General features: G+C 42.0%; 1 protein-coding gene across 1 annotated transcript in view; it reads right to left on the bottom strand.

The window, feature by feature from the left end:
• FAM149A (family with sequence similarity 149 member A) overlaps positions 1–12,809 on the bottom strand; it is a 54,094-nt gene that overhangs the window by 19,868 nt on the left and 21,417 nt on the right. The window contains exons 2-4 of the mRNA XM_056855498.1: positions 4,365–4,475; positions 2,923–3,055; positions 219–361 (exon numbers count right to left, since the gene is read on the bottom strand). Coding sequence (XP_056711476.1) covers positions 219–361; positions 2,923–3,055; positions 4,365–4,475 — 387 coding nt within the window. The remainder of the gene's footprint in view (positions 1–218; positions 362–2,922; positions 3,056–4,364; positions 4,476–12,809) is intronic.

Below are 12,809 nucleotides of genomic sequence, written 5' to 3'. Positions count from 1 at the left end.
AATTTTTAGTGCCACCCCTCCAGGTTATCTGCCTGAGGCAAGAACTTCAAACACTGGAATTCAGCTTGGTGACTACAGCTGGCATTGTATGATGTTCACTGCTGCTTAAGCTAATGAATAAAAAAAGCAGACTACACATGTTTGAGGGAAAATACCTCTGGAAAGAGACAGTCTACACATCAAGACAGATAAAATAATCAAGTTATATAATGACTTGCCTTAAGTGAAGAGATCTGTTGGTCCAATCTTTACATTCTGCCCTTAGACTCTCAGTTTGGGAACTCACTTTGCCTTCAAACAGCATTTCATCCACATCCCAAAACAACTGGCGCACTCTTTGTGTGTTAGCTTTATCAAATTCCTAAAGATTTTAAGAGCATCATTTCTATATATATATGAATCTAAAAATGCATTAGTCACTGAGATAAAATTAAATATAGGCACAAATCCTTCAAATACCACTAAAATACAGTTTATAATAATTTAAATTAAGCTCTAAATACTATAATCCTATGGAAAGGTGGTATAAGAAAGCATGTGTTCATTAAAACACTTAGGGTTGAATTCAGAAGTCCTCTGCCATGAGAAGACGCACTTTTCCTTGCATAATTCCCCCTTTCCAATGCAGACTCCCAAATCATGTCTTATACTACTTGTGAAGAAGCAGTCTCACAAGCCCCATTCCCTCAAATCCCAGGAGATCAGAAAAGCCCCACTTGGCAAAGCAACCCCTTCCCCTTACTCCCTGTGGTTCTCAATTGCTCCCTGGGTAGTAACCACTGCCACCAACAAATGTGAACAAGTATTTCCTGCTACACGAATTTGCACATCAACCACTGTGTTGCAATTTAAAGGTTCCTCCAAGTTGCCCTGATTTCCACTGTGCTTGTTCTAGCTAGTACAGAGACGACCTATCACACATACAAGCTATCACATTCAAGGGATGGCGTGATCAACCATGTTCACTGCCCCTCCCCTTTACCACTCTTTCAGAAGCAGTACTTAATAGGGGCAGTGTGTTTACAGAGATCAAGATTCAAGCATTCAAAATATAATAAAGTTTAATGAACAAAAATAAAAAGAGTACACATAGTCTTGTCAAGCAAGGATACAAAGAAAAGGGGAAAACACACAGTCCTCTAAATTTATCCTAATTGATGTTCAATTATGATAGGCCAGTAACTCTTGAAGTTGTGACCTTTTACAGCCCATTCCTCAGAATCGTGCCGAAACCTTTTAGGAGGCGGCGGGACTGCGCCTCGCCCCTCTGCCGGTGCGGCCTCTCTGTGGCGCCGACAATGGCGTACAGAGCCCACGCTGGCACAGGGGGGGCATTCCGAGGGCAGGCCAGGGGGAGGAGCAGCCGGTTAGGCGGTCTCCTATCCCGGTCCGGCTGGTTACGCTGGCGGCGAGAACAGTTGTGCTGCTCCTGCTATTTAGCAGGGGCAGCCTCACTGTTTTCAATGGGGCTTTTGGCCCCGTTGGGGGGGGGGAAGCCGCAAAATGGCTTTTTTTGTTCCCGTGCCATGTGCGAATCGGCTTAGGAAGAGGCGCTGCTGCCCTCTTCCCCGCCGACTCCACACGCCGACTTTTCAGGAATGGGCTGTTAAAGTCCACTGTTACTTCGCCAAGTAAATACTAGAACATTTACCATATAATTTACATGTAAGAGATGATTAAAAATGCAACAGAAAAGAGAAAGAGTCCAGTAGCACCTTAAAGACTAACAAAATTTATGGCTGGGTATGAGCTTTTAAAAATGACAAGAGCAAACCGGACTGAAAAGGATATAAGAGAATTAGGAGCAAGAAAACTGAGGCATCGACTAACAGTAAGACATTAAAATTTTCACAGGGAAAGATCATATAGAACAATAGTTACAGATCAAATAGGATGCTAGTTACAGAGTAAACAACAGCAAAACAAGAAAGGTTAAGTGCCACCAGAGAATGAAAGATTAAGAAGATGCAACAGGAAGGAAGACTATAAGGAGCAATAGAGTTCAATAAAGAAGAGAGGATGATGCTTGCAAATAGCTGGTTTAGAGGAATATAAACAGAACAAGATTATCAAAAGAAATAAGAGTAAACGAAGGGAAATATTTCAAAGGAAGAACACCAACAAAGAAAAGGAAAGGAAGGAACAGAAAGAAACCCACAACATTTGAAACCTGATCCACCAAACAGTGATAAAGAACATGATGATGAATGGAAAACTGGATTAGAAGAAGAAAATAGAAAAAATAGTGGAAATAAATAAGTTAAAAAAATATATACTCCCTAAGCATAAAGTAAAACAAACGAAAGAAAGAAACCCATTAATATAAAATATCAGAAAGAGGGTGGATCTCACACTATGCATGAGCACAAGACTGAAACTAGCAAAGGAAAAGAGGTGAGGGTACCACAGTTCAAAAGAGAAAGGCTAACAAGATCAGAGATAAGGCAGAGAAAGAAGATCAAATGTTGATGGCAGTGCTGGGGACAGCTGAGTAGCAGCAGAATCCAAAGAACACTAATATGAGACGGGGAAAATCGATATTTGTTTATTAATAAAAGCAATCTTAAGGAAGATGGAGAATGTTCGAAAATGAAGATAACAATAACACAAAGGGAAAAGGATAGCTGAGATATGTACACTAACGGTGCAATCCTAAAGAATCTTTAGGCTCCAGTCTAAGCCCATTCCTTTCAATGGTCTTAGACTGGAGTAACTCTGTTTAGGATTGCATGGTGAATGTTTTACAGGAATTTACCACACAACTTCTGATCCCGTCAAGCCCAAAAAGCTGATCAAACTTCTACATAAATACAGCTTTGATCACGGTATAAGTGTACATGTAAGGCAGACATCTAAGATGTTTTAGAGATTTTTTTTTCAGGAGATAATACATAAAAGTGGTTAACAATAATGATAACATACATCGTCCCTCCAGGAGTAAACCGAGCTTCTTTCAGTAGATGGGCCAGTTGTATAACTCCGTATCCCTGACCAGGAACGATTCAAGTCTGTGGGTGTTGTTTGCCCACTGGATGAGAACGATGAAACAGAAACACTGTGGACAGAAACGAAATTTAAAAATAACGTTTCACGGTATATTTCCTTAAGAACAGTGGGTTGGACCCAATGGACTGCAATTTCTGTGGCTGCCCCTTCCAATGGCAACCTGAAAACCTGCATCTGGGGGAGATCCCCAGAAACAGGATTTGCGGGGGTGGGGGGTGGGATATTTCAGGCTTCCCCGAGAAGGGGGAGCCATACAAGTTACCTTCCATGGAAATGCTGCCCTGGATCACTGTGTTTTAACAAAGAGTTTTGTGGCAATTTAAATTGTGGCTTAAGATGCAACACTTTAATTGCAACACTTGTAGCTACTTTTTTGCAATTAAAATATGTAAAAAGCAGTTGATTGATACTGGTGGGATAAGATGAGTGAACAGTTAATGGCACAGTTTAAATATGCAGTGCATTAAACAACACTTTGAGCAACATTTCTCCTGCTCTGTGAAAAAGTATAAGCTACCTACTACATTCACAGGTATACTTTTGACTACAGGCACTCTTCCACCACAGTAATGGTACCTACAGTAGTGGGACAACAGCCCTGTTGATGAAGAAGTGGCGAAAATTTTGCCAATGCCCCTGATACTGTGCATGGAGGTCCCCTCCCCTTACCCCTAGGAGCAGAATAGGGTGGAGGGCTCACTAGGCTCTACCAGTAAGAAGGAGCTAGGAAAGTCTTCTTCCACTGTTTGCTATCCAAGCCAGATACTTTTATAATATGGACAACAGACGTTTACTATCCTATTTCTTTGTTCTGCTGCTTTTATAGATATATATTATGAGCATAGTCTGAAATTTTGTTCTTGCCACTGTGTTTTCTAAAATGTACTTGAGTTCATACAAGGGAATTGGGAGGCTGTTAACAGGGGGAAATGGGCCTAACATAACCTCAGCCTTTTGGAACTAGCTTCACGGTTCTTTGGATCTTAACCAGAATAAATTTAAAGGCAATTATTAAATGCCGCTGATGATTTCAGACATGTTGAAAATAACCCTTACACAGGGAGTTACATGAATCACAGAAACAAAAGAAGCCAGAATCAAGATAACTTCATAGCTTTTGCTAATTTTTCCACATCATAAAATGAGAAGTTGGGTGATTTTTAGTAACACAAAATCATGACCAAGAATCCTGATGATGAGATAGTTTGTGATATGTAACAGTTCATGCTGCACTTCTGGACTACTGAAAGCTAATTTCTATGTTTTAAAGAAATATTTACATTGTTCTTGTCTACTCTTTGAGGCCATACTTCACATGATCTAATTTTTAAATCAACATTACAGAAGTTAATTCATACAATGTATAGTTGTCAATTGCTTCTTGTACACTTTTGGTAAACGACGCTGGAAGAGAATCTTCACTCTTTCCTTGTAAGCCACGGTCTGCAGATCCTTTGGACAGTCCTCTTCTGGAAGACACAAGAGGGGGAACAGAGATAGAAAACAGATGTGATGAATTCCACGTTACCCAGAATCAAAATTTTGACCCCTTTACCACACACCCTGAGCAAATCAACATTTAAAAGAGGTTTATAGTTGCAGACATCTGCACGCTCCCTTAAAACCTACTTAGGCCCCGTTTATACATGATACCAGGCAGCTAAAATTGCACAAGGCTCTACAAGGAAGGCTTCACTTTTAAATTAGGCTCTGAGCCACAACTAGTACAGTGCTAGCATTCCTGGAATCCATGGCTTCAGCAGACGTTTCTTTGGCATACTTTACACTACATATATTAATTTTGGAGGGGCAATTTAAAGAGACGGGCAAGAAATTTTAACCCTCCCCGCATTACTGTCACCGTCCCCACCGCCATGCCTGTCAGTGGTCTGGCCAGCATGTTCTACTGCCAGAAAGTATTTTATGCACTTTTTTGTGTCAGGATGTAAGCCTCTTGGGGTTGATTCTGGCCTCAGAGGTTCCAGCTATTGGATCTGTAGTGCTTACAATACTTACTAAAGGGTGCCCGTACAATAAAAGTATCCTCAACATACTTTTATGTAAAAGTTTATAGCACTACATAAAAAAATTTAAGGTAGCAGGTACTTTCGCATTTTCACAAATATGATGCTTATATCGACTATTCCATTCACCCCATCAGCGAACAGCATTTAAATCACATACATATACCTTACGTGCTCTCTTCCATCCTGTTTATGTGGGATAAAACATATATGCAGGAATACAGGTAGAGCAAGAGGTACTCATTTTGGTCACTTCTTAAGGAGGGAGGAAGAAGCATGTTTCTCCAATGGTGAACTCCCCTTCCCAAACTGGCCTATGGCTTGAGTTCCATTATGTGTCTCCGGTAAGAAAAAAAAGCAGAGTCTGTTTACGAATGAAGGCTCACTTTCTTACAGAATCCTCAGGACTTTCATCACAAATTATGCTCTTTTATTTGAGCAAATGCCTTCTACAACAGACACAGCAGAGGAACTCACCCGGCGCTGCCATTGTGCCCTGGTGCCGCCGCTTGCCTCCAAATTGGAGCCGGCTGCTCCATATCCCACAGGACGGCCCTGCCCTGCCGGCCACATGGCCGGGCTGCTGTGCTCTGCCTGCCCCTTCCTCTCGCAACAACCTATAGCCGGCTCGGAGTGGGCCAATTGGCCAAGGTTACCCAAGGAGCTCCCAATGCCGAGTGGGGATTCCAACCTGGGTCTCACATATCCTAGTCCGATGCTACCCACTACACCACTACATCTGAAAACCTTTACAGATAACAAACAACACCTCAAATTGAGCCAAGACATGCATAGGTGTGCATTTGCTTTCAAACTGGAGCTAAAGAGTCGCCTTAAAGAAAATCCCCAACTCCCAACGCATTGCACTAATAGGGTTTGATCCAACTAGTTTTTCCATTGGAAAAAAGGTGAGTAAGGCATCTCCCTTTGACCACCAAAAAGGCTACCCTGGGGTTCATGAGACCTGTCTGGAAAAAAAGACTTGTGAAACAGGGGCTGTAATAAGGAAGGGAAGTGGCAGAGACTGAGCAGGAAAGAGTGCTGGATCTAACGTGCAATCTAGAATAAACTGTTTCAGAACATGTGCTCCATGAATCCTGGAATGAATTTAACTTCTGACAAATGTACGAAATAGCTTAAACCTCAGTGCCCCATCTGCATCCTGTGATAATAATACAAGTCTACCTTACAAGACAATTATAAGGATTACAATACATGTGAAAAGTTTTGAATGCTTTAAAATACCTTATATGATGCACACTTAAGTACTTTTTAGCAAGTAGAAAAGATTGGGAGGAGCATATTTGCCAGTACTCGTATTTTGCTTCTCCCTTCCAGTTACTAATACTATAAACCTTGAGCATTGCCAGAGGTGCAAGCAATTGTTCAGGGAGAAAAGTGAAGAACAAATATTAAATAAATATTTAGGCAAAAATGAGTAATCTTATTTTTGGATATATTATCATTATTTTAATTACATTATTTGTACAACTTTAGTACACTGTTTTGCAAAGGAAGAAAAATCTGTTTGAACCCCCTTCCTAAAAACTGCAAACTGGATTTGAAAATTATAATACCTGAAAATGACAATGGAAGGTCCTTCCCACCCACCCCCACCCCCGGCACATTATAGGAAACAAATGCTGGCTTGTAAACAAGTGTACATGTGCCAGGGAACACCTGCCAATAGCAGCTCCTTAACCCTTTACCTTATAAGTCTTTTTGTAACACAGGTGTTTTAACTTCCTTACACAATATTGTTTTTGAATACACACTACAGGTATTGGCCACTGCTACAAGCAAAAAACAAAACATACGTTTTAAAAGGGAGACAATTCCCTTAAATACAATAATAATGCCACTTCATGGCACAGGTTTCTACTTTCTACAAAGGCAGCATTTAGACAACTATCTGGGCTGTTTACTTCTGCAGACTGTAAGTCTGCTTATTCATTTACCCATAAGGTAGTTACTGATTAACAGCTTCTTCCAGTGGACATTTTAAAGGAAAATATATTATCTACCACTTGCTTATAAAATATACATATTGCTGGAGGTGGGATGATGAATTTGAAATCTCAGCATTATTTTCTTAACAATAATACATTTTGTTTCTCTAATGATCCTTGCAGCTCTAAAACAGAGGAAATATGTTAAAGAGCATTCAAACTTTTTCAGTTACAATTTCATGATATATATGTGCCTCCTAATTACTCACCCAAGCCAAACAAGTTTATTAGCACTTATGTAAGTTGGTTTGTCTTATAAAATATTCCAAAATGGAAACAGCAGCCTTGCTAAACCTTAGAGCGACACCATTAGTACATTAATAGTGCAATCTTAAGAATGATTTCCTGGGAATAAGCCCTGCTGAGCAGACCTAAGTATGAGTCTAAGATCTGCTAGAGCGAGCACTGTAAAAGTGCAACATGAATGGAAAACACAACACACACACCCTTTTTACCTACATTATTAAATCACCTTTCTTACAAAAATATTATTTTAATTGTGTGCATGCACTGTGATATTTTACCTCCTGGAGCAAATGCAGTATTTACAAGCGAGTGGTATACTTACATCTAATCACAGCTACTAGATGAACATAGGTAAGGGGGACAACACAATGCACCCAGCATTCTCTCCCCACCCCCTACACAAATTCTGATTAAGGCTTACACACAATAAGGCTGAGATTACTGCTATTGTATGTAAAAGCGGGTGAGAGAATAGCCCCAGGCCTGACAGCTGAAAATACACACACACACCCATTTTGAGAAATTTGGTATTTCAGCCTCAGAACTTCGGACTTACCCTATGACAACCAGCTCTGTCTCCAGCTCTCGCTGCCGAGGGTTGGAAGCCACGGGCAGCTGGCAGGAACACCGGACCCCGCCAACAAAACGCATGAAAGGCACATGAAAAGCCTAAGACATCTCTCTGCCCCTCCCCTCCTCGGGAGCTCTGCTCTACCACTCTCTCTCATACACACACAATGCACACACACACACACCATCATTTCATTTCAGCACATGATCCTCCATATCCTTCCAGGAGAGAGGGGTGTGTGTGCCTGTGCCGTGCTATACGAAAGGGGTGGGGGGAGGAAGGATATCTGCAGAGGCAGTTCTGGCTCTGCTTCTGTCTCATACCGTGTTCCTGGAGCTTCCCAAAGAGCTCTTGCCAGATATAAACACATCTTTTGGCAAGCAGAATTCCAAAACAGCTACATTTAAAGGGAATGGCACTTGTACAATGGAAGCAGAAGCTGTAAAGGTCACATTTTGCTATTATTAACAGAGTATCGGCACTACAAAAGAAGTCCCTTCTGTCTCGCCCTGTGCTGATTTACTATGTTTGATCTGATGCTGAAAGCACATGAATATCATCTGTGGACTAACCAGAATCACACTGTGCATCTGTCAGCAAGCAGTTTCATCACTCAGGCAGAAAAAGAAAAGATCCCCGACTGATTCTTTCAGCGTATATTAATATTATGGCACTTCCTTCCCACCACAAACCTCCTAAACACTAATGACCATTATATAATTACTCATGCAACGTCTTCACTCATCTGTGATCCTTCAAAATACAATGGCTCTTGTGCCCTGGCACATATGAAGAAAGGAGCAGAAGATGTTTTGACTACAGAAGATGCATGCTGCTGCTGCAAATTCCTTTTTTGGGGACTGAAGGGAAGGTGACAAAGCTAGAAGTCTTCTGTTGCATTTGCCAAGTTACCCTTCAAATCTCCAGCAGGGAACAGGATTGTAGGGAAATCTGACACTCCTTAAAATAATACAGTATACGGTCAACTACGTTTTTAAATGAGTCTGGTCCGGGGAACTCCCTTTCCCTGCAGCACAAAGCAGTAGTGGGGAACGAATTTGTATAGCATCACAGGGGTCCACTTCAGACTGGGACCATGATACTGGGGGAGGATGTACTCCCCCGCATGAACCATTTTCCTGAGTCTGAACAGCTGTGGTGGCATTATTTGCCCCATTTGGATCTGCAGGTGCAGAGGTCTGTGCGCGTAAATCTCCAAAATGGGGTAAACAATGCACCCAGGGCCTATTTTAAAATGTCACATCTTGTTTTGCCTTTATACTGATTTCCATGTTTTCTAGATATGGATGGCGCTATATAAAGGCATGGCAGACACAGGGCCGAAACTTGTTACAGTGCAAACATGTCTTGGAAGCACAGCACAGAAGTCTGAAAATGACACTTATTGTGATGTAAACCTAGGGTTGGATCCAATGACTGTCTTCCATGAAGTCTTCCTCCAACAGAGGAAGAATTTCTTTAATAAACTTAGACTTTTCTTCAACAGAGAAATTCTCCATCAGCAAAAGTCATTCTCCATTGACGGAGGTCTTTCTCCCTTGAATCAAGACTTATCAATCAATCCCTGAAAATGGGGGACACTACTGTGGAGGTAGGAGCCTCGTGGTGCAGAGTGGTAAGCTGCAGTACTGCAGTCAAAAGCTCTGCTCACGACCTGAGTTCGAGCCCGACGGAAGTTGGTTTCAGGTAGCCGGCTCAAGGTTGACTCAGCCTTCCATCCTTCCGAGGTCGGTAAAATGAGTACCCAGCTTGCTGGGGTTAAAGGGAAGACGACTGGGGAAGGCACTGGCAAACCACCCCGTGAACAAAGTCTGCCTAGGAAACGTCGGGATGTGACGTCACCCCATGGGTCAGGAATGACCCAGTGCTTGCACAGGGGACCTTTACCTACTGTGGAGGTGGCATGACCCTTAAGCTGGCATTAGGTGCCACTTGAGCCAGCTAAGTGGGCATGGATGCCGGCACAAGGATACTTACACTGGTATAGGGGTGCCGGGGGCCGTTTCCGGGGGCTACGGAAAACTTCAAGCTTGTTATACAAATCAGATAAATTTTTAAAAATAATGTGTGTGTGTGTTAAGTGGTTTCAACGTGGTATTATAAAACCAACCAAATAAATTTATCCAATCAGGGTACCATTCAGCTGGTGTCATGGTTAAATTAGGCTGCAGGGGCCAGTAGGTGCTGTCACTTGGATTGCCAACCTCAAGGTGGGGCCTGGAGATATCCTAGAATTACAACTGATCTCAAAGTGACAGAGATCAGTTCCCCTGGCTGCTTTGGAAAGTGGACTCTGTGGCATTTTATCCTGCTGAGGTCCCTCCCCAAACTCTGTCCTCCTTCAAATTGTCCAATCCAGAGCTGGCAATCCTACGTGTCAGCATACCAGTGCAGTACACACCTGGGCCTCAGTGCTCTTACACAGAGACATCAGCAATTTGGCCCTCAAGAGACAAATACATTATCTGCATAATGCAAATATGGAAGTCAGAATGGCTATTTTAGCTAATTTAAATTTTTAAAGATTTTTATTGTAATGTGTGTGCATGTGTGTGTGTTAACTGCCATCAAGTCGCTTCCGACTCATGGCAACCCTTTGAATCAAATTCCTCCAAAATGTCCTATCTTTGACAGCCTTGCTCAGATCTTCCAAAATATCCTATCTTTGACAGCCTTGCTCAGATCTTGCAAAGTATATATATATATATATGTTTTATGTATTGTATATTATGTTGGTTGTTAACCACCCTGAGCCCGACTTGTGCCAGGAAAAGGGTGAGGCAGAAATTTAATAAAATAAAATTTTTGAGTTTTGTATTTTATTTTAATTAACTTTATTTATACCACGCCTTTCTCCCTTATATAATTCTCCTCTCTTCCATTTTATCTTCACAGCGATCCTGCAAAGATGGTTAGGCTGAGAGAGTGTGTGAGCGACCCAAGGTCACCTGGCAACCTTCCAGAGGAAAGATTCGAAACTGGGTCTCCTAGATCCTAGTATGAAACTCTAACCACTGTACTGTACCACACTGGCCCTGGGAAGGGTTAAACACATAACAGACACAAATTCCCCACAAGCAAACTGGCAGCGTAACTTGGCAGCATTACAGTTACGGTAACTGAAAAGTGATCAAATGGTAGATCTCTGATGTAAAGCAAAGTTTGGCTCCATTCCATTGTATTGCTTTGAATGGGATTTGGTTGCTACTAACATTAGGTATATTGTCCCCAAACGTTTTCAAGGATAAGGTTCAGTCTTAGAGCTCTTTTATGACGGCGAAAATATCAAGTTTCTTGATATGCAGGAACTGGAAATAATCCAAAAATAATGTAAATCTTTTTCTTAGCTTAGCTTGCTGATAGAACTGCCCCTACCTGTTTTAGCTGAAGTTGGAATACTTAGACTATGCTTTTGAACTTAAAGCTATTGAGAATAGTTATGGGGAATCTGAAAACTTGTTTTGCTATAAACTGTCCTGCTGAGGTAACACCATCACCACTAGATGTCTCCCTTTATAAGACTGTTATAAACCCTTCACAGTTTCTATTGATCTAACTATTCCTGTTATTACCACCCTTTTGAATTAAGAACTCTCTGCCCTTTCTCCTGTTTGTTGGTCAAACAAGCAGTACATTTATCCTCCAGATACAGGATAATGACAAATATGTCTTCCAACAAGTATCCTTTTTTGTCCAACAGATTTATGCAATTTTATTTCAGCAATTTTCATTATGTCACATGGTTAATAGCCTACATAAAGAATAACTGGGGAAATCCATGTATGAAACAACAGGTATGAGTGCCTGAACGAAGACACAGGTAGATCTATGGAGCCGGCCATTTATGTAAAATACCTCCCCAATAAATCATGAGAAACAGGTTCAACAAGTTAACTATACGGTGCTTAAGGTTTTTTAGTGGACTTCCAGACATGTTAAAAAGTGGACACAGATTTGGATCAGGCTGTGGTACTGGGAGAAAAGGGAAGTCCTTCCCTCTGTCCCATTTCTTTAATTGAAAATGAACCCCTTTAGGCTGCCTCTAAGCCCTCAAAAGGGGGGGGAGATGGGTGTTCATTGTGTCTGTCTCTACCCGCCCCCCTTTTTTGCCATCCAGTCACATCTGTCTTATGGCAACCCCTGGTGGGGTTTTCAAGGCAAGAGATGTTCAGAGGTGGTTTGCCATGGCCTGTCCCCACGTCACAAGCTTGCTATTCCTTGGAGGTTTCCCACCCAAATACTTGCCAGGGTCAACCCTGCTTAGCTTCTGAGACCTGAGGAGATCAGGCTCGCTTGAGCTATTCAGGACAGGGCCTTTTCCTCCCTACCAAATATAAAAGGAACAAAGAACCAAGCCCTTTTAAAAGGCAGGCAATTGCCTGGACATCAACATCAAGATGGCCACAGCAGCACTACCAAACAGCACGATGTTTCAGATCCTTTTTCCTCCAAAAGCAGTAAACAAAGGTCAGTGCAAGCATAATGTGAGGACCACAAGTAATTTTACTGTTTTTTTGCTTGTCCAGTGCTCCACTTAAGAGGCCATTGTCTTCAGTGAAGACATCTTTTATTGTCTTGCACATTTAACAAGTGTGTATAGACCATTGGTTTCAGGTAGCCGGCTCAAGGTTGACTCAGCCTTCCATCCTTTCGAGGTCAGTAAAATGAGGACCCAGCTTGCTGGGGGTAAAGGGAAGATGACTGGGGAAGGCATTGGCAAACCACCCCGCAAACAAAGTCTGCCTAGTAAACGTCGGGATGTGACGTCACCCCATGGGTCAGGAATGGCCTGGTGCTTGCACAGGGGACCTTTACCTTTACCTATAGACCATTAACTACCCCTTCCTCCTTTTCTCCCATAAAGATCAGTAACTTAGCTGATAGCTTTGCTGAAGAACAGGTAAAAAAAGCCCTCAATTCAGCCAACAGCAC

The sequence above is a fragment of the Euleptes europaea genome, chromosome 9, assembly GCF_029931775.1.
Source record: "Euleptes europaea isolate rEulEur1 chromosome 9, rEulEur1.hap1, whole genome shotgun sequence".
In the NCBI taxonomy this organism is placed as follows: domain Eukaryota; kingdom Metazoa; phylum Chordata; class Lepidosauria; order Squamata; family Sphaerodactylidae; genus Euleptes; species Euleptes europaea.
Note: the sequence above shows the minus strand (reverse complement) of the source record. Positions and strands in the feature narration are given on the sequence as shown.